Source organism: Schistocerca americana, chromosome 1, assembly GCF_021461395.2.
Source record: "Schistocerca americana isolate TAMUIC-IGC-003095 chromosome 1, iqSchAmer2.1, whole genome shotgun sequence".
NCBI lineage: Eukaryota > Metazoa > Arthropoda > Insecta > Orthoptera > Acrididae > Schistocerca > Schistocerca americana.
The window spans coordinates 514,448,653-514,474,451 of NC_060119.1; the positions used below are offsets into that span (position 1 = coordinate 514,448,653).

The window sequence follows — 25,799 nt, forward strand, 5'->3', positions numbered from 1 at the left end:
TCCATATTTCTAGATTTCCAGAAGGCATTTGGCACAGTAGTACACAAGCGACTTGTCGTGAAATGGCATGCTTATGGAATATCACCTCAGTTATGTGACTGGATTCATGATATCCTGTCGTAGAGGTCACAGTTCATAGTAACTGACGGAAAGTCATTGAGTGAAACAGAAGTTGTTTCTGGCATTTCCCAAGGTAATGTTATAGGCCCTTTGCTGTTCCTTATCTCTATAAACGATTTAGGAGACAATCCTAGCAGCCATCGTAGGTTGTTCGCAGATGTGCTGTCATTTATTGTTTAGTAAAGTCATCAGACGATCAAAAGAAATTGCAAAATGATTTAGAAAGGATATCTATATGGTGCAAAAATTGACAGTTGACCCTAAATAACAAAAAGTGTGTGGTCATCCACATGAGTGCTAAAAGGTATCCGTTAAACTTCGATTACACGATAAATCAGTCAAATCTGAAGCCTGTAAATTCAACTAAATACCTATGAATTACAATTAAAAACAACTTCAATTGGAAGAAACACGTAGGAAATGTTTTGGGGAAGGTCAATCAAAGACTGCATTTTATTGGCAGGACATTTAGAAAATGTAATAGATCTAATAAAGAGACCGCCTACATTATGCTTGTCTGTCCTCTTTTAGAATACTGCTGTGTGGTGTGGGATCCCTAACAGATAGGATTGACAGAGTACATCGAGAAAGTTCATAGAAGATCAGCACATTTTGTGTTATCGCGAAATAAGGGGGAGAGTGCCACTGAAATGATACAGGATTTGGGGTGGACGTCATTAAAACAAAGGCATTTTTTGTTGCAGTGGAATCTTCTCATGAAACTTCAATCACCGACTGTCTCCTTCGAATGCAAAAATATTTTGTTGATGCTGACCTGCATAGGGAGAAATGATCATCGTAATAAAATAAGGGAAATGAGAGCTCGCACAGAAAGATATAGGTTTTTTTTTCAGCAAGCTATATGAGATTGGAATCATAGAGAATTATTGTGAAGGTGGTTCGCTCAGATTTATACCCGTAATAGAGTATACCTTGTGTTTTACTATGCAGTTTGTTCTCTGCATTTTGACTGCCAAGCAGCATTTGTTGTGAATGAAAGAGAAATAGAATGGTTACTCAAGTTTTTATAAATTTTTATTGAAAACCAGTGGCTCACACGTATAATTGTGAGTTTTCTAAGCATTCATATTGTTGAGAGCTATGGTGCGCACTGTCTGGCATAGTGGTTAGTTTCACTAGTTAGCATGCCATTGGTTGCCAGTTTAAACCCTACCATTGGCAATTATTTGTATTCATCGTTTATGTAATGTTTTAGAAATATCTTGTGTTTGTACTGTTCTTATATTCTGAAATATTTGGTGTTCATATAAATATTCTAGCATGCTAGAATATTTGATGTTCATTTAAATAGCGGCATTCTCCATCCAGGAGATCATTTCTGTTCTGGTTGTACATTGGTGTCAGTAAGAAATGTATTTTCAGTTCTACGTGTTGCACTTCATTGACAACCCTACCTTCGGGTTAGGACTTTATTATATTTTCAGTGTGACAATATTCATAAGTAATACTTAATTTATCAGAGGAAGTCAAGGGCATACCACCTCCAATAGGACCATGATCAGTAAAGCACTGTGGTGTCCAAACAAACCTTTGGGTTTGAGGACAGCTTTACTTTATTACATAATTTATAAATTCGCTATATGAACATGAAAAAAAACTGTAACAACAAAATAAATGCTGTTGTGGTTTTAATATTTGCATATAAGTTTTCTTATAATATTCATTGTTTTAGCCAATACATCAGCCAGTGAACACAGTAATTCATCATGGGCTGAAATGGAAAGCTATGTCATTGGTAATATGCAGATGTACCCACCAACATTATCCACAAGACAAATTTTAATCCTGCGATATCTAACCCCTATGGGTGAATATCAAGAGGTGAGTCAATTAAAAAAATTTTTTCTCTCCTTTTATATGCTGGTTTCAACTCTGAATCACATGTGGATTGCAGATAGCAATCTCTCGGCTAAGAAGGAACAGAGATGTTATTGTACTTGACCTTTGTGGTTGCATCAAGCAACTAGTTATTCTTGCATTACCACAATGTATTGCGTAACGCAACAGTTTAGCTCACACTTTCTGCATCCACCACTGGTCTTGAACTATTTGTGCTACTTTCTATTTTCTTTTAATTTACAGTTCCTTGGTCATGTTTTTGAACACAATGCCCTGGAGTTAGTACTCAAGTACACAAATGTGAGAGAGACTAAGGATTCCAGATTGGCATTTGAAGCACTAAAATACCTGGCAGCTTTGCTGTGCCATAAAAAGTTTTCTATCGAATTCATTAACATGAGAGGCTTGCAGGTAAGTACTTATATAATCATTTGTGCAATGTATTTATGTAGTTAATGCTTTACATGGATTTGTAATTTTTAAAATTAGTAAAAATAGCTAAACAATTTTTAACTTTTACTGTCTGTAATTATTAATGAAGATTAAATTATCTCCCAATAATCTGCATGAAATTCATAGTAGTTGGTTGTCGCTTAATCAGCATTTCAGTATTACCATAATTTTCTCTCTTTACGATATGGAGATACTGATTTACCAATGACATTCCTTCAAATGAAATAGGGATGTAACTCTGGTTCAAAAGCATTGCCTCAGCTTGTTACTCTGACGTTATCACTTTTCAGTACTTCAGTAATACATTATTTTAATTGTTGTAAAGTACAAAATGCTTAAGTATCCAGAAACCTTTTGAAAGCATATATAAGCAGAAGACAAGCACTTGTGTGCGCATGTGATACTGAATTGAGTAAGGTGTAGAGTAAGTTAGCCCTGTAGATACAGACAGATTGGAACCTGGCCATTAGAAGTTTGAAATTGGCATGACGCTCTTGCAACCATAACATTACCTTATACCAATGGTTCCCAACCTTTCTGAGGCTATTGCCCCAAAATGCAGTCAGAAATTGGCTGATGTTCACTCCCTACAGTGTCATCATCATTAGTACCTTACTGGACTATCATTTTTAAAATGACGAAAAATAAACAATTATTGGAAGACTTCAGGCTGCCGTTGCTTTGTGTCTGGCAACCGCCACTAATAGTAATAATAATACTGCACTACATAAAAAAAGGGAAAGGCAACGACTCACCTGTAATGGATTGATGTGTGGAGCAGAGTAACACATAACAGAAAACAGCATTCACACTAGCTACCGAGCACTAGATCTTCATTTTAGCAGTGGTACACCCATTCACGCTCATAATTACACAGACACCCAAATGCCCACTTCTGTGGCCACTGCAAGCCTAATTAATGCTTTCAATAATCAAGTATCAATAATTAGCCTTGCTGTGGCCACAGGAGTGTGCATTATCGTAAGCTTGTGTGAATTCTGTCTTCCATTATGTGTTACTGTACTGCATGCATCGATCTGCTGTAGGTGGGTGGTTGCCTTTCCCTTATCTTACATAATGCTCCATCCAGTAATTTCCATTATTGTAACAATAATACACTGAATGTCTGCAGTAGGATTGTAGCCATTATGTAGTAACTATTGTTTTAGGAACTACCTACAACTTGAAGGAGACATTTGTATGAGATATTTAAACATAGGTTATATAATGCCTCAGTTTTGCCATCAAGGATGGCTTGTAAAAAGTATAAAGTATGTGTGTAGTGGATGGTCTATGTGAGGATGATTTCACATGTTGTAACCTCCACCACAAAGTGTCAAGCGTTATGTTAGTATTTGAAAAAATTTTGATTATTGGTACTTTATGTAATCAGTATTACAGCTTTATAAAACATTGGTAATAGTAATGACCTTTTAAGAATTCAGTTTCATGACCAAAACATAGTAAAACACATTTTCTACCCTTCAGAGGGTAATAGCTCCCAGGCTGGGAACAACTGCCTTTTGTGGTGCTGGACTGGGCATCAGTGACGCAGGCTATGGTGCACTAGATAGGGGATGAGCAGCAGCAGCCACACAACAGCCACCACTGTACAGTGGCTGTGGAATGCTCGGTCGGAAGCTTGTAGATTTTAAACCATTTTATCACGTAAAATGCATTTTAATAAAACTGTTATTGTGTTGAATATGTTCTTCAGACATTTAAAAATGCACACATCTTTTACATTGATGATGTATTGTTTCCAGTGCTTTAAAAGTACTGCATAATCATATGTACATAATTCTAAAAAGTATTATTATTTTAAATTCGAAGCCCCATTGGTTTTGATTTTTCCCTCAAAAAAATAGGCAGTGTGGTGTGGGACCCCTGACGGAATAGAACCCATACCATGTGCTGTATTAACAACGTATACTAGTATATATGTATCTTATAAATATTCCATAAAATGTATTCGCTCCACAAGCTTGCCTAATTACTACCATCTTTTATGTGTGTGTTCTGCCGCTGCTTGGTGAGTAGATTTTTTATTTATCCAATTAAACTATAAAGTATGTATGTAGACTTAGATGTAAATTACTTGTTGTTGTATCAGGGATTGTAAGTTTTGGATAACTTGCTTGGTCTTTACTTTCTTGCTATTAGCTTGTTTATAGTTCTCTGGCACCAAAATAACCACTTTTTCAATCCAGCAACTAAAAAAGTTTGAAACATTTCACAAGCTACCAGCCTTTAGTTTCATTAATGAAATAACATTTGTACTTAAGTTCTACTTTAATTTTTGATTATCCATCGGTCATAGTCATAACTTTGGTGAAGTACAAGAATAAGATTTATTTTCATTAGTTCATTCTCAAAGATCTGACAGAAATTAGGGATTTCTAGCCACCTGAATGTTTACGCAGTCTGTCCTGCATTATTTGTCAGTGCAACAATGAGTGATTACTAATATACAAAAGTGCGATTATGGCTGTTGTAGTATGTAGGTGTGATAGCTGCAATGTTATTGAATAATATCAGTGACTTGTATCCTGTGAATTTTGTGTGCCATAGATATTTTAGCCAAGATAGACAGGTAGCCAGCACTCACCGTAGTAGTAGTTTGTCAAGTGCCTCCTAACTTCACAGATGAAAAAGAAGTTGAGACAGTGTATGATGCTATAAACGAAATTATCAAAATAGTTAAAGGAGATGAAAATGTAATTGTGATGGGAGCTGACATTTAATGGGCAGAAAAGGAAGAGAAGAAAAAATCAGATGGATTATGTAATCATAAGATAAATTTTAAAGTTTAAAACTTTTCCAGGGTGGATTTGGACTCGAACCATAATTTATTGGTTATGAACTGTGTATTAAAACTGAAAAAAATGCAGAAAGGTAGGAAATTGAGGAAATGAGATCTCGCTAAATTGAAAGAATCAGATGGTTTGATGGTTTTGAAATGAAGTATTAGGCAAAAATAAGGAAAACAATGAAAGACAAATGGGTAGCTTTGAGAGATGAAATAGTGAAAGCAGCTGAGGATCAGATAGGTAAAACAAGAAGTCTCGGTAGAAACCCTCTGATAACACACAAGACATTGAATTTCACTAATGAAAAGAGAATATAGAAAAATGCAGCACATGAAGCAGGCAAAAGGGAATGCATAAGTCTAAAAACTGGGTACTGGCAGAAAGTGTGAAATGGTTAAGACAGTACATTAACAGGACAAATACAAAACTGTAGAACATGCATGATTAGGGGAAGGATAGATACTAGCTGTTGGAAATTTAAAGAAATCTTTGGAGAAAACAGAAAGAACTGTAGATGGTGAGCTGGTGCCAAGTAAAGGAGGGAAGACTGAAAGGCAGAAGTATTGTACAAGGGAAATAAACATGAAGGTAATGTTATCAGAAGAGAAGAGACATACGGTGAAACCCCTATTATACAGGGTGATTCAAAAAGAATACCACAACTTTAAAAATGTGTATTTAATGAAAGAAACATTATTTAACCTTCTATTATACATCATTACAAAGAGTATTTAAAAAGGTTTTTTTTTTTCACTCAAAAACAAGTTCAGAGATGTTCAATATGGCCCCCTCCAGACACACGAGCAGTATCAACCCGATACTCCAACTCGTTCCACACTCTCTGTAGCATATCAGGCGTAACAGTTTGGATAGCTGCTGTTATTTCTCGTTTCAAATCATCAATGGTGGCTGGGAGAGGTGGCCGAAACACCATATCCTTAACATACCCCCATAAGAAAAAATCGCAGGGGATAAGATCAGGGCTTCTTGGAGGCCAGTGATGAAGTGCTCTGTCACGGGCTGCCTGGCGGCCGATCCATCTCCTCGGGTAGTTGACGTTCAGGTTTCATAACTAACCTTTTTCGTAGGACTCTCCATACAGTTGATTGTGGAATTTGCAGCTCTCTGCTAGCTCTGCGAGTCGATTTTCCTGGGCTGCGAACAAATGCTTGCTGGATGCGTGCTACATTTTCATCACTCGTTCTCGGCCGTCCAGAACTTTTCCCTTTTCACAAACACCCATTCTCTGTAAACTGTTTATACCAACGTTTAATACACCACCTATCAGGAGGTTTAACACCATACTTCGTTCGAAATGTACGCTGAACAACTGTCATCGATTCACTTCTGCCGTACTCAATAACACAAAAAGCTTTCTGTTGAGCGGTCGCCATCTGAGCATCAACTGAAGCTAACGCCTAGTCAACAGCGCCTCAAGCGAACAAATGTACAACTAAATGAAACTTTATAGCTCCCTTAATTCGCCGACAGATAGTGCTTAGCTCTGCCTTTTGTCGTTGCAGAGTTTTAAATTCCTAAAGTTGTGGTATTCTTTTTGAATCACCCTGTACTTTTCCGTGTGGTCTGAACTTAAAAAATGCAAAACTGAAGAAAACGCAGAATCAAGGAAAACATTTAAAAAAAACCAAAATATGAGCAAAAAACATGTAATTGACACACGATTAAAAAATGCAATCCTCTCCGATACATTGTATAAAATTTGATTGAGTGAATGAAATTAAATGTTCAGTAACATGTTTATACAATAATTTGTAATAATGAATTTCATCAGTGTGTAACAGTAAGTAAAAACTTGTCAAAAAATTGAAATTGATATCTGGGTACAATGTAGTCAAGCTATTTTCCGACATGCTACAACCACAAATTATATGTTAAAACATGCACTTTTGAGAGATCTTTCCTTTTGCCCACACAGAAAAAAGCAAACATTGATGGACATGGTGTATTAAAACAGAAATATCTCAGCAGCGACATGGTTTAAACCATAAGCAGAAATACATACATCTGCTTAATGACAAAATTTGTTACCATTGCTGTTATTGTTTAACGGCTTTCTTACGAGCTACAGTTTAGATGCTTGCCACTGCCAAGATGTTATTTTAGGCTCGCTGAGGAAACAGAGATGTAAAAAAAAAAATGAGTTTACTTCCCCAGTTGATGTTAAAAGTTTATTGGAAGTTGGCTCAGTGAATTTCTGTATAATGTGTAAATGTAAACTCGAAAGAATGCTCAGGCTCTACAGTTTTGCTTAATTCCCCTCTATCACTGCTGCCAATCTTTACTTTCTACAGTGTGTGGTGCAAAGCATATATGTGAGTAGTTTATATAGTTCTTGCAACTTTATCATGTCAGATTTGAGCAAGAAAGTCTTTCAAATGTGCTATCGCGAAACCATTGTTCTATTTCTGTGTAACATTTGTGCCATAGCACATCACCTGCATGAAAAGTATATTTTCAGTACTTCACAAAATGCTTTCTCATCTACCTGCATTCCCGTCATTGAAGGGCCACTCCCCCTCTCCAAACATCCAGCAAGTGACCTCATTTTATGTTGGTTAGTGGTGTGGTAGGTGCACTAGCTGTTGGGTGACTTGAGTCGCTAGCCAGTAAGAGCTCAGAGACTCAGTGTTTGAATTTAAAAGTTTGATGTTTGATATTTTTGCTAACTACAGTCCGTTGGAAACACGTGCAAAAACATGAGACTGAGTTATAAGTGGCACAAGAAAGGTGGTCGTTGGTCTCCTTCATCACGTATTGGCTGGGTCCAGAGCACTTTGCATCAACTGTCTTGTTTTTCCACTGCTGCTGCAATGTAGCAGTAGCTGTATCATAATTGTGTGGTGAAGCTAAATGTTGCAAGCTGTGTTGGCAGTGCTGATAGTGGATTACGTTTGCATTTCCTCTCTCTTACGGCTCCCCTCTTCGCAGTGGCCTGAAATATTCCCTCAACTCTGCCACCACCCGTGGAGCAAACCATCTGTCTTATGTACCACTTATAATTCATTCAGTAGTCACAGCAAATGTCAATAGGAAGAAAATGTAGCAAAGCCAAACGAGACATCAAGTAAGGACTTAGAATCAAGGAAAACCTTATTAGGAAGAAACATAAAGTCGAGGTTTTTTTACCATTGATCTTATGGGCTTTTCACAAGGACTAATAATTTATGGTGTAGAATCACGAAAAACATAAAACTGGAGAACGTAAAATGGAAGTTTCACTGTAGTTGAAAGAGAAGTTGGGGTAGACAATATTGGAAAAAGAATTCGATAGAGCACTGAAAGATTGAAGTCTAAAGAAGGCTCTTGAACTATCATCTTAATAAGTCATAGCTTCAAAATACTGACATGAATTATTTACAGAAAAAGGGAAAAACTTTTAGAAGCTTATCTTGGCAAAATCAGTTACGGTTCCAAAGAAATGTAGTAACATGTAGGCAGTACTGGTCCTGCGACATACCTTACAAAATAGATTAAGGAAAGGCAAGCATATGTTTATAGCATTTGTAGATTTAGAGAAAGCTTTTGACATTGTTGGATCAACTACGCTTTTTGAAATTCTGAAGGGAGTGAGTAGTTATTCATGCTATGTCCAGAAACTAAATTGCAGTCATAAGAATCAAGGACATCACAGCGAAGTAGTTGTTGACAAGGTTGTAGCTTACCCCCAAGTTAATCAGTATGCTCATTGAGCAAGCAGTAAAGGAAACCTTGGAGAAATTTGGAATTGCAATTAAAATTACGGAAGACGAAATTTAAACTTTTCAGATTTTCCGATGACATAATTCTGTCAGGGATGGCAAAGGATTTATAAGAGTTATTAATCGATTGGAGAGTGTCTTCAAAAGAGGTTTTAAGATGAGCACCAACAAAAATAAAACGAGAACCAGTAATGGAATGTAGTTGAATTAAATCAGGAGATTGGAGGAAATTAGATTAAAAAATGTGACATTAAAAGGTAAGCAATGTGACTCTAAAAGCTGTAGGTGAGTTCTGCTATTTGTGCAGCAAAATAACTGACAATGGCCAAAGTAGAGAGGGTATAAAAATGCAGACCAGCAGTAGCAAAAAAATTCATTTCTGAAAGGGAGAAATTATGTAACATTGAACATAAATGTAATATTAGGAAGTATTTTTGAAGGTATTTGGAGTGTAGCCTTGTACAGAAAGAGAATAGAGGCTTTTGAAATATGATGCTACTACAGAATAATCTTGAACATTAGGTGGGTCAGTTGAATGCCTGGTGTGAGAGTATTGAATTGGGGAGAAAATAATAACAATTGATAGTAAATGTCCTGCGGCATCAAGGAATCATCTGTTTACTAATGGAGGGAAATGTGGTGGGCAATATTTGTAATGGGATGCATAGGCATGAATTAAATAAGCGGGTTCAAATGGATGTAGGATGCAATAATAATATATGTGTGAAATTTTTCCTCACACTGTAATAGATACTGTTTGTTTCTTAGTATGTATATTCATCTGTCTGTTAGTCTGTATAGATCATAAGAATATCCAACTGATTCACTAGATTCCTCGTAAATTATGCATGTCAGTTTTTAAAAAGTCTAATGAATAATATTTTAAAAAAGTGCTGCCCATTGCTATGTTGTCGGCATCTGCAGAAAGGATTTGCCAATGAAAGAAGTTTACACCGTGCAGGGTGCCCTTCTTTACTTACAAAGGCAAAGCCAGTAAGGCTATGTACTGGACATAAGGGCTTATAGGAATTGATAGAAATAAATTACGGTTTGTAACAAGCAGTGGGCTATTAAATGTACCACAAATCTGCTGAACTTGCTTTTGTATCACAGTTGCGTTGGTGAGGGAATGAGTGACTGGAAATATAGGATTAAGGGGGGGGGGGGAAAAAAAAAAAAAATCAATTACCTAGGATTGACATCCTTTCCTTCAGCCATCTAGCAGTAGTGTTTTGTAACAAGACCCAAACCCTGACCGATGCCACATGAATTCCTTCTCCAGTGAGAAGACCCATCACGAATGTTAAACCTGTGGTGTGCGCTACATTCTTGTTGGGCAAAAAAACTCTCTTGTTTGTGTGTGGGAAGTCTATGGGTTGGCTGGAGACTTGTCCTGTATTTATGTTGATGGAAAAAATGTGAAGTGCCTTTTTAATTTGTACAGACATAAAATCATATTGTGCATCACAGTCCTGGCTGTTTTGCTAAATTTTCATTTAACTGTTGTTGTTCTATTTTAACAGTATTACTGTATTACTTAATACTTTTATTTATAATCTTTCGTAAGCTGTAATTGACTGTGCTAACATGCACCTTAATCTAAACATTTTAGAATTGCTTTATTGTAACTCAACCAGAATTCGATTTTGTACTGGGAAGAAGTTGTGTTGGTGTAAGCTTCCGCAGTCAACCGCATGTAGAACACAGCTCACAAAATACAAATTTTAAGTTTGTGTGTTTCTGTGGCTATTTGTTCCACATTTTAGGAGGTGATAGTAGAGACTAATTTGAATAAAATATTCCATTGTTGTTGTTGTTGTTGTCTTCAGTCCAGAGACTGGCAGCTCTCGATGCTACTCTATCCTCTTCAAGCGTCTTCATCTCCAGGTAACTACTGCAACCTACATCCTTCTGAATCTGCTTAGTGTATTCATCTCTAGGTCTCCCTCTACAGTTGCTACCCTCCAAGCTGTCCTCCAATACTAAATTGGTAATCCCTTGATGTCTCAGAACATGTCCTACCAACTGATCCCTTCTTGTAGTCAAGTTGTGCCACAAATTCCTCTTCTCCCCAATTCTATTCAGTACCTCCTCATTAGTTACTTGATCTACCCATGTAATCTCGAGCATTCTTCTAAAGCACCACATATCGAAGCCTTGTATTTTCTTCTTGTCTATACTATTTATCGTCCATGTATCACCTCCATACATGGCTACAATCCTTACAAACACTTTACGAAAAGACTTCCTGACACTTAAACCTATACTCAATGTTAACAAATTTCTCTTCTTCAAAAATGGTTTCCTTGCCATCACCAGTCTACATTTTATACCCTCTCTACTTCAACCATCATGAGTTATTTTGCTCCCCAAATAGCAAAACTCATCTATTACTGTAAGTGTCTCATTTCCTAATCTAATTCCCTCAGCATCACCTGATTTAATTCAGCTACATTCCATTATCCTCATTTAGCTTTTGTTGACGTTCATCTTATATCCTCCTTTCAAGACACTGTCCATTCCATTCAACTGCTCTTCCAGGTGCATTGCTGTCTCTAACAGAATTACAGTGTCGTTACCAAACTTCAGAATTTTTTCTTCTTCTCTGTGGATTTTAATTCCTGCTCCAAATTTTTGTTTTGTTTCCATTACTGCTTGCTCAATATACAGATTGAATAATGTCGGTGATAGGCTGCAACCCTGCGTCACTCCCTTCTCAACGACTGCTTTCCTTTCAAGCTCGTCGACTCTTATAACTGCCATCTGGTTTCTGTACAAACTGTAAATAGCATTTTGCTCCCAGTATTTTTCCCTGTCGCATTAAGAACTGGAAAGAGAGTATTCCAGTCAACATTGGCAAAAGCTTTGTCAAGTCTACAAGTGATAGAAATGTAGTTTTGCCTTTCCTTAATCTATTTTCTAAGATAAGTTGTAGGGTCAGTATTGCCTCACGTGTTCCTACATTTCTATCAAATCCAAACTTATCTTACCCGAGGTCAGCTTCTACCAGTTTTTCCATTTGTCTGTAAAGAATCCGTGTTAGTATTTTGCACCCGTGACTTATTAAACAGATAGTTTGGTAATTTTCACACCTGTGAACACCTGCTTTCTTTGGGTTGGAGTTTTATATACTTCTTAAAGTCTGGGTGTCTTTCGTTTGTCTCGTATATCTTGCTCATTAGATGGTGGAGCTTTGACTTGGCTGGCACTCCCAAGGCTATCAATAGTTCTAATGGAATGTTGCCCACTCCTGGGGCCTTGTTTTGACTTTGATCTTTCAGTGCTCCATCAAATTCTTCACGCAGTATTGTATCTTCCATTGTATCTTCATTGGTGCCCTCTTCCATTTCCGTAATATTGCCCTCAACTACCTCGCCCTTGTACAGACCCTCTATACACTCCTTCCACCTTTCTGCTTTCCCTTCTTTGCTTAGAACTGGTTTTCCATCTGAGCTCTTGATATTCATACAAGTGATTCTTTTTCTCCAAAGGTCTCTCTCATTTTGCTGTAGGAAGAATCTATGTTACCCTATTGATATATGCCTCTACATCCTTACATTTGTCCCCTAGCCATTCCTGCTTAGCCATTTTGCACTTTGTGTCGATCTCATTTTTGAGAGGAGGATTCCTTTTCACCTGCTTCATTTACTGCATTTTTATACTCTCTTCTTCCATCAATTGAATTCAATATCTCTTCTGTTACTCAAGGATTTCTACTAGCCCTCATCTTTTTACTTACTTGATCCTCTGCTGTCTTCACTATTTCATCTCTCTAAGCTATCCATTCTTCTTCTACTTTGTTCTTTCCCCCGTTCTTGTCAATTGTTTGCTAATGCTCTGAAACTCTCTACAACCTCTGGTTCTTTCAGTTTATCCAGGTCCCATCACCTTAAATTCCCACCGTTTTGCAGTTTCTTCGGCTTTAATCTACAGTCCATAACCACTAGATTGTGGTCAGAGTCCACATCGACCCCTGGAAATGTCGTATAATTTAAAACCTGGTTCCTAAATCTCTGTCTTCCCATTATATAATCTATCTGAAACCTTCCAGTGTATCCAGGCCTCTTCCACGTACACAACCTTCTTTCGTGGTTCTTAAACCAAGTGTTAGCTGTGATAAAGTTATGCTCTGGCAAAGTTCTACCAGGCAACTTCCTCTTTCATTCCCTATCCCCAGTCCATATTCACCTACTACTTTTCCTTCTCTTCCTTTTCCTACTATTGAATTCCAGTCCCCCATGACTATTAAATTTTCATCTCCCTTCACTATCTGAATAATTTCTTTGATCCCATCATACATTTCTTCAATCTCTTCATCATCTGTGGAGGTAGTTGGCATATAAACTTGTACTGTTGTCGTAGGTGTGGACTTCGTGTCTATCTTGGCTACAATAATGTGTTCACTATGCTGTTCGTAGTAGCTTACCCGCGCTCCTATTTTTTTATTCATTATAAAACCTACTCCTGCGTTACCCCTATTTGATTTTGTATTTACAGGGTGTATACGACCCAGGAAATCCGGGAAAAACCCGGGAATTTTTTCATCCGGGAGAAAATCTGGAAAAACCCGGGAATTTTTTGGAATTCCGGGAATTTTTCATTGTTTTAGCTTTCAGTTAAATTTTCGTAATTTTGACTGCAGAATTGTTCTCTAGCAAAGAATGTTATTGTATCCTGCTACTGGAGAATGATACTGCAGCAATAAAATATAAACGAGAGGGATAAAAATAAAACTTTAGTGGCATAGGAAATGTGCAATTTACGACAACAAAACACTGTGCACGCACAAACGTCTGCAGATAGCAAAAACATTTCAAAGGCCGTAGGGCGCAGACTAATTCTTCGTAACAATAAACTGCTTGCTATGAGCATGATGTCACAACTGTTCACATTAGCTTTGTTTGACCAGTTGCCAGCGGTCTGTTGCACATGCGCATTTGACTCGCGTATAAGCAGTACCTTCTCCCGCTTCCCGCTACTTGAAGTTCGGCTGTAAGCTGTATCGGTTGTAGCAGCAAGCAGCCAGATGCAAACAAGAAAAATTTTTCTCGCGCGCCCTAGCTGCCAGATTCGCACTTGCACAGAGTTGTCTGAGTTGTAGTGGGAGGGGGTTAGTCTCCACGTGACCCGTGTCTGCTTCTCTTCATGTACAGCTCCCACGTCAAATGAAAACAAAACGGATTTCTGTGGTCGGGAGCTATCAAGTGAATTAAAATACATTCACATAATAACGGAGGGCAAAAATATGTTATTAATTTCAGTTTTCTGATTTTATTTTCTTTCCAAGTTAGTAGCAGTCAAGCATTAATTGCCTTGTAGAAGAATGAAGTTATTTTTTCAAGTGTGCTAAAGAAATTCTGCTGAGGCAATCATTTTATTTGAAACGAAGTGTTTCATTCTACAGTATTGGCTAGTTCCAACTGTTCGCTGAATTTCAAGTGCACGTTATCATCTTCTGCCATGTATGGCATTATGCGATAATAAAGAACCAATCGATTCCTGGCGGGGTCAGGGATTTTCTCTGCCTCGTGATGACTGGGTGTTGTGTGATGTCCTTAGGTTAGTTAGATTTAAGTAGTTCTAAGTTCTAGGGGACTGGTGACCATAGATGTTAAGTCCCTTGGTGCTCAGAGCTATTTGAACCATTTTTTTAAAGAACCAAACATGAGATCGTAGAGAATTGGTACTCCAAGAAAATTTAAATCCCAAAAACCACACTGAAAAGCTTAATATCAGATGGGACCTATTTCATTGTGAATCTGGAAAAAGCCAATTTGCACTTCAAGCCGAATTATACATTTTAGTATGGTTTACGAAATTTCGATGCTCTTTGCAGTATCCTCTGATGCCCTGTTTCTTTTATGGTGTAATGTAAGCTCTCTTAGTGCTTTATACACACGAACATGCGGGCTTCCTACACCACTGCAGTTGCACACGCACAATAATGCGTTTTCTGGCGCTCTCTGGCAACTGGTAAATTGAACCTATTTCTAACAGTATTGCGAACGGTGGTTAGAAAAGCATTACTTTCAAAGTAAATTTCTTTTTACACAAGATGAATTATGTTACGTGTGAGAAGGTGAGCTGGATATCTAAATCACAGAGCGTTCGAAACTGAACAGTTTGAGGACCAGCCACTTACAAGAATTTCGAGCCGAAGCATTTATGTCATAATTTTAAATTTACTGGCACATTTGTGTGATGTATCTTAAAGTATAACACACGCAAAAAAATATCAGTATTACATGTGAAAGCTTAGCTTCTATTGTAGCGTGTTAATCTTAGAGACCAATATTATATGTGAAAGCTTAGCTTTTCTTGTAGATATACGGTACTGTGTACATTAATGTGTGTACATTAATGTAAACCGTTAACTTTTCCTCTTGTGTGTTCGTACTATGTAACCAGTAATCTTGCTATTGGCTGACTATAACACGTGTCCTATGCTCTGAATAGCTGCTGTCTTCGGCTGGCGAGATCTCGTGGCTTGAGATATGACTCGGTAACAAAAGGACATCGCAACCTCGGTTGCAACGCTCCGGAAACTAATGCGCTGTGTTTGGTGCAATTCGAAGTTATACTTTCGTAATGCGAAAATATGCAGCGTATATGTTGCTGCAAATCAAAAGTCTTTCCAAAACTTTCTTCCTTTTTTTTTTTTTTTTTAAATATATTAAAAGTCTCTCCAAAACTTCTCTGCTCCGTCTTTCCTTTTTTTCTTCGGGAAGTTGTACTCGATTATATAAAGCGTTAACCATTCAAAGGATTGATAAGTTTTACAGTTCCGATGGAAAATCTACGGAAAACCTACTGTCACTTAGCACAGAAAAATATTTTCGCCCGGGAAAAAGCATATTTTTTAAACGGGATATCCGGGAGAAATCCAGGAATTTTTTTTCCTTGCCCCCGTATACACCCTGATTTATAACCCGGTATTCACGTGACCTGAAGTCTTGATCCTCCTGCCACCGAACTTCACTAATTCCCACTATAACTTACTTCAACCTCTCCATTTCCCTTTTTCAATTTTCTAACCTGCCTGCCCAATTAAGGGATCTAATATTCCATGCTCCGAACCGTAGAACGCCAGTTTTCAATCTCCTGATGACGACATCCTCCTGAGTAGTCCCCGCCCAGAGATCCGAAAGGGAGACTATTTTACCTCTGGAATATTTTACCCAAGACGATGCCATCATCATGTAACCATACAGTAAAGCTGCATGCCCTTGGGAAAAATTATGGCATGTAGTTTCTCCATGCTTTCAGCTGTTTGCAGTTCCAGCACAGCAAGGCCATTTTGGTTATGTTACAAGACCAGATCAGTCAATCATCCCGACTGTTGCTCCTCCAACTACTGAAGAGGCTGCACCCCCTCTTCAGGAACCACATGTTTGTCTGGCCTCTCAAGAGACACCCCTCCATTGTGGTTGCACCTACGGTACGGCTTTCTGTATCTCTTAGGCACGCAATCCTCCCCATCAACGACCAGTCCATGGTTCATGGGGAGAGGAAAAAAATATTCCATATCATAAATAATTTTCAATGGTTGCAGAGATACAACTATTTGAATGGAAGCCAAACAAGTGGTTGTGTTAAGCAAGGCAAATGATGAAGTTCAAAGTTGATTTTCATAAATTTCATCTCCAACTTCAATACCCTGTGTGTAGCACTATTGATCATCTGAAACAATATGTTTGTCTGTTGTGCTTACTTTTTCTGCCTTTCAACCATTCCCGTGGGCAAAAATCTAAAGGAGAAATTTGTAATCAAGAAACTTTACCATTTCTGTCAATCCATCTTCTCGGGAATATTAGATGTCGAATAGTTCATCAGGTTACCTTCCATTCAGAAGGCTGTTGCACTCAGCAACTGTTATATTAACTTTTAAACAATATATTTCAGCTATCAGTTGCCCTTTTTACATTTTATTGGCAGATCTAATTAACTTTTAAACAATATATTTCAGCTATCAGTTGTCCTTTTTACATTTTATTGGCAGATCTAATTTCAGCTAGAAACTAGCCATTCTCAACGCTAAGAATACAAGAGGTACATAGTTAGATGGTGTCATAAAAGTTGCAATTGTTGGCTTAACTCATATGATTTGTATATTACATACCACTATTACTTTTGATCAATGCATGTAATGCCTGTTGGTCGGGCTTCATCCACAGTTCATTGAATACTACCGTTTGTGGAAGGCGTGCTGTATGGCGAACACATTGGTTGGTTGCATAGCGCCATCTGTGTGAACTACCTATGAACCTCATGAGAAGTAAACCACTTCAAACTCAATTACATAAAATGGAACATAAGTAAAATTCTTAAATTGTTGTCAGACTTATTTCATATTTACCATCAAGTAATAAAATTTCCATGTTCACTCCTTGTGAGTCCATTATTATTATTAAAACATTTAAATTACGTAAGGTGGGTAAAAAAATTTTTAAATAAAAAAAAAAAATTATATTTATAAAACACTAGAAAAAACTTGCTGTTATACCTATTAGTTGATATGGCTTAAATATATTTATTTTTATATTATATCTCCCTTTATAAAAAACATAAGTATATTGTTCATCATATTTTCTAAATAGTTTGTAGCTCAGGTTGTTGTGAAAAATGCACGGTTCTGGGAGTTGTTTGAGGATTTGTTGCTGGGAGATGGTGTGGGGTTTTACCCCGGGGGAACGAGGTAACACCTGCCGTCTTGCCAGTATGTAGCAAACATTTGCATTATACCATATGAGTACGATGGTTATAGTTCTGAACCAACAGAACTTCTTCAGTGATATGTTAGGTCAGATGCATAAACAGTATTATTAACAGCAATTAAATCTTTTTTTGCAAGGAAAATCGGCTTTAAGGGTAATAACCATGCATCTGACTGATGTTTGGCACCATCTATAAGCTATTTAGTAAATATGATGAACAATATACTCATTATGTTTTTAATAAAGGGAGATATATTATAAAAATAAATATATTTCAGCCATATCAACTAATAGGTGTATACAGCAAGTGTTTTCTAGTGTTTTATAAATTTTAACAATTTTTCTTTAAAAATTAAAAAAAAAATTCCACCTGACGTAATTTAAATGGTTTTAATAATAATAATAATGGACTCACAAGGAGTGAACATGGAAATTTTATTACTTGATGGTAAATATGAAATAAGTCAGACAACAATTTAAGAATTTTACTTATATTTCCTTTTATGTAATTGAGTTTGAAGTGGTTTACTTCCCTTGAGGTTTATACGTGTTTCACATAGATGGCACCATGTAACCAACCGATACGTTCTCCAAACAGTCCGCCTTCCACAAACAGTAGTATTCAATTAACTGTGGATGAAGCCCGACTAATAGGCATTACATGCATTGATCAAAAATAATAGTGGTATGTAATATACAAACCATATGAGTTAAGCCAATAATTGCAACTTTTTATGACATCATCTAACTATGTACCTCTTGTATTCTTAGCATTGAGAATGGCTAGTTTCTAGCTGAAATCTAGATCTGCCAATAAAATGTAAAAAGGGCAACTGATAGCTGAAATCTATTATCTACATATAGAATAGTTGTCATCTGTCAACTTTCATGTGCAGAGGCCCTGTCATCCCAGAACAACATACCCATCCCTGTAGGCAAAGGAAAGTCTCCCAGTAATGCTGGAAACTTGTTTTCAAGAAAACCTGGATGTCGGGGCGCTGCGAGACAATGCAGTAATCCAGCAGGGCCAGTCAACCGACTGACACATAAATCACCACACATTTGCAAACTCACGAATGTGAGTTATGTGTTTTATTGATATTGTCATGAGTGAAAGTAGCTTCATCAGTGAACAATATTACTGGATTACTCAGTGATTTGCAACTATCCAAGGATAAAATTCCAGTTGTCTACCTTCATCTTCTTCTGATAGTCATTGATTCTGTTGTAAATGATAGGGATAGAGGCCGTGCATGTGTAATGTCCAACATGTTCTTGCTTGTAGAACACTAATTCTTGTAGAAATTTGGTGCGTGCTAGTTGACAGACTACATTGTACCAATTGAATTATGCCTTCTACTTCATGAACAACCGTTCATTTCCACATTCAGATGAGCTATGACTCTTGGGCACTGCAGTTTCATGCAGTTTAGTGAAAAGACGAGTAAAAACCGCTGAATTTCTTACAGAAGCAGTTAGGAAATCATCTGCCATTCCCTACAAGCAGCAGCAGGAGCAACAACATTTCCATTACAAAACCTGTGCACAAATACCATATCAATATACTTGCCATTTGTAACTACGTGCGGCATGCTTAAATGATACAGTAGAATTGGCCAACAAATCAGTCACAATTGGAAAAAATTCTGTTATATAAATTCCAGCACAATTTCCCTCCTTGATCTTCAGAACAAAAATTACAATTTATAAATGTAGCCATAGCAACTAGAGTATCAACACGTGAAATGAAAATACAATAGATTTATTACCTGAATTGAAAACAGTCTTTGGTGCAATTTATTCTTTTATTCGTGGTTTTGGTTCAAATATTCTGCAAACGGTTTCTGTACCAAGTGGTCTAATGGAGTGGAAGATACTTACATATTTTTATCATTTATTTATTTATTCATTCATTCATACATTTTCTCAGTATGTAATATACAGCAAATCTTCCTCTCTCTCTCTTCTACTTGTTCTTGGTTTTTCTCATAACTGCCACTCAAATGGCATCCTTAATAGGTGTCTGCCGACCTTGTATAAGCTAATATATTCCACATGTGCATGATCTGTCCTAACTCTTCCCCAGAATCCTCTGCAGTTAAGGTGGCTACTACACTCACCCCAACTCTCTCACCTTCACCCTCATACTGCCCCACAGGGAGGTAACAGTGGGTGTCAGTTTGTAATCCTTGAAGAACAACTTTGTCTAATGGTTTAGTAATTTACTTAGTAAACGAGACCACTTATTGAAAACCAGTATCACTGAGGAGGCTGCCAGTTTACTGGTTAGGAATACAGGAGGGAGGGTTGGCAGGGTTGTCAGAGCCGCCAGCTGAAGGTTATGGGGGGGGGGGGGGGGGGGCATGATTGGGATGGGGTGGCGGGATGGAGGGAAGGGAAACTGTTAGGTGGAAGGTGTTGGGACAATGGGTGACTGGAGACAAGCCAGGACAACTGTTGTGATGCGAGGATAACAACCAACACACTGATGATCTCGCTGTTGAGCAGCCATAAAGTCCAGTAACACATTTAGTTCAGAGAAGCTGGTGGTGGAGGGACAGCTCCAGATGACCCGGTTTGAGAAGCAGCCATTGAAATTGTACACGTTACGCACACCTGTATGTTGCACCACTGGATGATTAACTTTGTTCTTGGCAACAGTTTGGTGGTGGTCATTCAACTGGATGGACAGCTGTTTGGTAGTCATACTGATGCAAATAGCTGTGCAGAGTTTGCTGCAGAGTTGGTATATGAGATGGCTGCATTCACAAGCAGCTCAGCCTCTGATGGGGTAGGATAAGCCTGTGACATGCTTTTTTGATCATTTGTAGCAGTGCCGTTTCTGTTGGTGAATTTGCCATTTTGTTGTATATAAAAAGTCTCAAAACTCCAATTGCTTTTCACAGATTTCTGCCAGCCAGATACACTTACAATGACTTATTCAATCTGAACATGATTTTTTAGGGAATACATGTAAAGCAACTAGACTACTTGAAAGAAGCAAGACAGAAATAAACTGTAGCCCACCATAAAGTCATTTTTCTCTTGTTCAAAGAATTCCCAAGTACCCACATCATCACCAAATTAGGTTGAAGAACTAAATAAATTAGAGCTTGATAAGTTCTGAGTATTGTTTCATGCTAGTTGCAGAGGTATTCTGAATACACCTTTTAAATTAAAAATTCAGTTAGTTATGTTGTTGTTATAGGATATGTTTCTATGTTTCCCCTGATCTTCATTTCTTCTCTTGTTGTTGGTTATGGGTGGGAGTTATCTGGGGATATAGAATCTATATTAGGATGTGTAAGGTATGTTTTTATGTGTCTGAAAGGCCACACATTTTGGGGAAGGGGGTGGCAGGATGGAATATTATTCACACATTTAGTCATGGAACAAGATGTCCCAAATGAAATCAAATTGCTTGCAAAGGAGTGTATGCTATTGTGTAGATAGTAACTGTTGTATGCTATTAACAGATTGAAACTTTGTACTGGACTAGCATTTGACCCTCAGTGTCTTATCCTTCACAAACATTATTCTAACCTGCAAAGCCACCCAGGCAAAACATAACTTTTTGTTGCATCCATCTGTCTGTTGTTCCTCAAACTCAAAGGCTGTTCTTACAATGCACAATTAGCATAAGTGAAAGATGGTATACATTAGGCACTGATCAAACTATGCTCTCAGAATAAAGTTATTCCCGGCAGTGAAATGGTTATTCAGATAAATCCTAGTGACATAAGTTATATTGTAATTTGGACCCATATCTCTGCATTTAGTGGCTACATTTTCAGCAGCTGAGTTACTCATATTCAGACTGTAACGTCTATCCGTCACAGGATTTAAATCTGGTCCAGCACACTGTTTTATTCTACCACAAAGGTACACAGTATCTTAGTGGAGAAGACAAGAACTGACAACTGTTGGAATTACCTTCAACTTTCATTGTGCAAAGTGATATCCTCAGGAAATCTTTCTTAGAAATTTGAGTTACTATTTGGTTGTTGTTTCAGTCCAGATTATTTTCCTATCTTACGTGAACAATATGTTAAAAATTTGATTGCTACATCTCTGCATCTATTTGTTGGTTTTGTTGACACCACTTTATTGGCAAGAAGTGTGTTGTTGTTTTTTTATCATTGTTCACGCTGCTCTTTTTGGTGGCTGGCGTCTTTCTAACATGCCTGCACATCCTGTGATGTCCTCAGATGGCACTTTCATCTGATAATACAATCGGCATGCGATCAGATTTCACAACAAAGGTAAGCTTAATGTAACTTAAACCAGGTTCCATCTGCTAATTGTCTGTAACGCCCACTCCAGTTCATTGCAGACAAATCACAATGAAATATTACTGTCACATTCTTTATCTGTAGTTGCCTACAAGCATGCAAACCTGCCTTTATAGTACTTATTATATGTAAACTGTATCAAAGTAAGTTGTTCAACAATAGTTGACTAATAACGGTCTTCAGGCATTGGTGTTGCTCCTTGGCCACAGATACTATTTCGTATAACCTGCTAATGTTATAGAAGTATTGCAAAGGTGTCTTAGCTATGGATTATTACAGGCATGTATCATTTTTATCAAGTAATTGCACAAAACAGCTCTGTGTTTTGAATGAAAGTAAACCCATGTGTATTTTAATCAGTCAGTCATTTGTGTGCCAGCTTTTTTTTATTTTATTTCCTTAGGTCATAATTGAATTTCTTACATTTACTTTTCTAAATAAACAGTATTTTCATTTGTATAGGAATGGGTGCTTGCTGTTTCATTGCTTCTCTATATACTTCCGACACTTTTAACTAAAAGAATGTTATCAAAGAATTTGAGCCAATTCAACCTCAAAATGATTGTCTCGGATTGATATTTCAGTGGTAGCAAGTGCAGAAAAAAAACTTGCTGGAGAAAGCTTTGTTATTGTCCCCTGTCCTTTCATGTGATAAATGCAGACTGGCACCTGGCAGGTAGTACATTACACGGATGTTTGTCTTCGTGATTTGACACCAAAGGTTTGAGTAACAGTGTCTTCTTTGGTACCAACTGTTCTATCACACTCGCTGTTCCATTATTAAATACAATTCTCACATTTTCTTTGGAGAAAGTTTGTTTCATTGCTTTTTGCGGTTTGGCTACTATTTCACCTAGATATTTTAAGTTAAATTAACTGCCCTCGTCACAGTTCCGAAAACCTTTTGCAAAGAGGTTATCATTGAAGAGTTTGCTTGTAATCATGTGTTGGTATTCACCTGCATGGAGTTGTTCCATGTACTGTAACTACCTTTTTGGTTTTGGCTAAGAAGGACAATGTGTGTCTATACATTTGTAGCATTACAGTACTTTGAGTGGGGGGGGGGGGGGGTGTATGGTTCTTAAGGTTGAAACAAGTTAGTGAAAACACATGTCATTCAGTACAGTGGTAGTGAAGCTCCCATGTTCCACGTAATGTATTACCGTGTAGCTGCGCTGCAAAGTACTGTTGAAAGTATGTTTATTGTGGAAGGTGACTGCCCATATAGTGTGTAAAGTAAAAGTCTAGATATGCAGTACACACTGTATCCATTGTATGGAAAAGCCTAAAAATTTCCACTTTCGCAGTGAATATTGAATAGTGTAACAGGGAAGTAGTTGATTGTATATAAAAGAACTGCAACCAATAAGAAAGTGATGTATTGTTCACATGTTGTCACGAAAATGGCATTGGGCTTGAAGTCTCACAACAGGATCGGAAACATTTTGTACACATAATTTGTAGCAGTGTATGATTCAGCATGAAACACAATGATTACAGCATGTCTGTGAGAGGAAGTGTTTGGCTCCACCATACAGAAATGCATAACTCAGAGGAACATGTGCACTATAATCCGGGTAAGAGGACAGAACTGACCCATGAAATACATACAAATCATGTTTTTATGCAGCATATTTTTTGTGTAAAGGGTAGAGAGACAAGACAAGGCTGATATCTGCGCAGTTATGTTCCTCTGAAAAAACTCTACCATACTGACGTCATTTTCAACAGTTGTATTCACTGATAAAGCCACTATTGGACGAGATTACAACATAAACTCATGTAGCACTCGCATACAAGATGTGTGAGAAAAATAATGCAGCTGACAACACTGCTAGCGATTTGGTGTTGCTGTGATCTACTTATGTAGACCAGTATGTTCATCTCCTTCAGATGCTCAGTTAGAGTTCCAGCTCCGAACAGCCAGAACATGATTTTTGAGAGCGCCATGAGTGAAGTTGTGCTCTTGTTGTGCATTTTGAAAATGGAACAACCGAGTTTAGCAATGTTATACCATCAAGTTTTGTGTTAAAGTTGGGAAATCCATGAGTGGGACCTTTCAGAAGTTGAAACAGGGTATGGGAAACATTTCTCATCAAGAGCACAGTTTTTTCACTGCCAAAAATCATTTTTGGATGGCCAAGAACACATTGAAGATTAACCTTGCACAGGGAGACCTTCCACTTCAAAAACCAATGAAAACATAAAACATGTGAATGCTCTTGTGAGATCAGATCAGTGTTTAACATTAAGGATGATGGCTGACCTGTTATAAGTACATGTTCACCATATGTTAAATTTTAGACAAAGTTTTGCACATGTGAAATGATTGTGCTAAAATGGTGCTGAGAATCCTCACAACTGAACTGAAGGACAGTTGAAGAAACATATGCATTAATCTTCTTGAGAGGATTGCCAGTGACCACAAACAGTTCGGTTAGGTGATCACTGGTGATAAATTCTGGACTTTTATGTCCGATCCTGAGACAAAGCGACAGAGTGAGGAGTGGCACTCTGAGACATCTCCTAGACCAGAAGAAGATCAAATGAGCAAATCAAAGCTCAAAACACTGCTGATTTGCTTTTTTGACTGTTGTGTTATTGTCCATAAAGAATTTGTTCCTCCAAGACAAACAGTAAACCAAGTGTTTTACAGAGACATCCTTGAAAGGCTTATGAAAAGAGTGAATAGAGTGAGACCAGACATTGCAGACAAGGAGATGATGCGTCATAATGCCCCATATCACATGGCCACTTTCATCACAGAATTTTTTACCTGAAAAAGATTCCTGTTGTTCTACAGCCCTCTATTTGTATGACCTGAGTCTTTGTGACTTTTTTTATTTTTCTGAAACTGAAAAATGTATTAAATCGATATCATTTTGGGACTCTGGAGAACTTTCGAAAGAATGTGACCAACATATTAAAGGTCCTTCCAGTTAAAGCCTTTCAGGATTGCTACCAAGGCTGGTAACAACTACTCTACCAGTGTATAACTGCTTTGAAGGGTACAATATTGTTGTTTGAAAAAAAAAAAAAGGAAGAAGAAGAAGAAAGAAACTGGCAGATAAAAAATCAAACTCATTGTTTTTCTCACACACCACTTGTGGGCAAGTGCTATGGTATTGTTGTCAGAGATCTTGTGATCGAGCCATCGGTGCTGCCCCTACTACTGAATAGACCAGTGTACTTGATCTCGTTGAGACACATGTTGCCTTGCACTATTTTCAGATGTGCTCTTAACTGTTTCCTGCGCCTTGTGGTTCCTGCAGGATTGAGCCATACTGCTCTTCGGCTTGTATGTACCCCAATATTTGGATGCCTTTACTAAGGCAGGTGGAAAAAGATCAATGAATTTGCCTGCCTGGTCTTCTGAAATTAATCCACTAGACGTTTGGTTGTAGAGACACGAATGTGATGGTGCACACTACTTTGCTTAATGACATAAATGATGTGCAACTTCTGTGTGCAGGCATGTTACACGGTAACAAAATTATGTAAGCGGAGCAGCCATGGATGAGGGATTACCCTTGGGAAGATACAGGCTGCAAATTGGAAAATCTATGGAGATAAGCAACTTTGACAAAGGGCAGATTATTATTATGCAGAGCCTGTGAATGAGTATCTCACAAATGGCAAAGCGAGTTGGATGTCTATGTTGCTATATGGTGCTCTGTGGCACCTCTGCCTAGAGCTTAATGCTGGTGCATGCACAAGTGTTTTGGAGTACACTGTTCATCATACATTGTTGAACATGGAGCTCCGCAGCAGGCCACCACTACCACGTGTTCACATGTTGAGTTAAAATTGCAGTACCATGGGACCATCAGG

The 25,799-nt window shown here is 37.7% G+C and overlaps 1 protein-coding gene across 2 annotated transcripts in view; it reads left to right on the top strand.

The window, feature by feature from the left end:
• LOC124605100 (DDB1- and CUL4-associated factor 1) overlaps positions 1–25,799 on the top strand; it is a 245,064-nt gene that overhangs the window by 136,898 nt on the left and 82,367 nt on the right. For both annotated transcript variants that reach the window (XM_047136553.1, XM_047136560.1), the window contains exons 9-10: positions 1,814–1,962; positions 2,224–2,391. In XM_047136553.1, the coding sequence (XP_046992509.1) occupies positions 1,814–1,962; positions 2,224–2,391 (317 nt within the window). The remainder of the gene's footprint in view (positions 1–1,813; positions 1,963–2,223; positions 2,392–25,799) is intronic.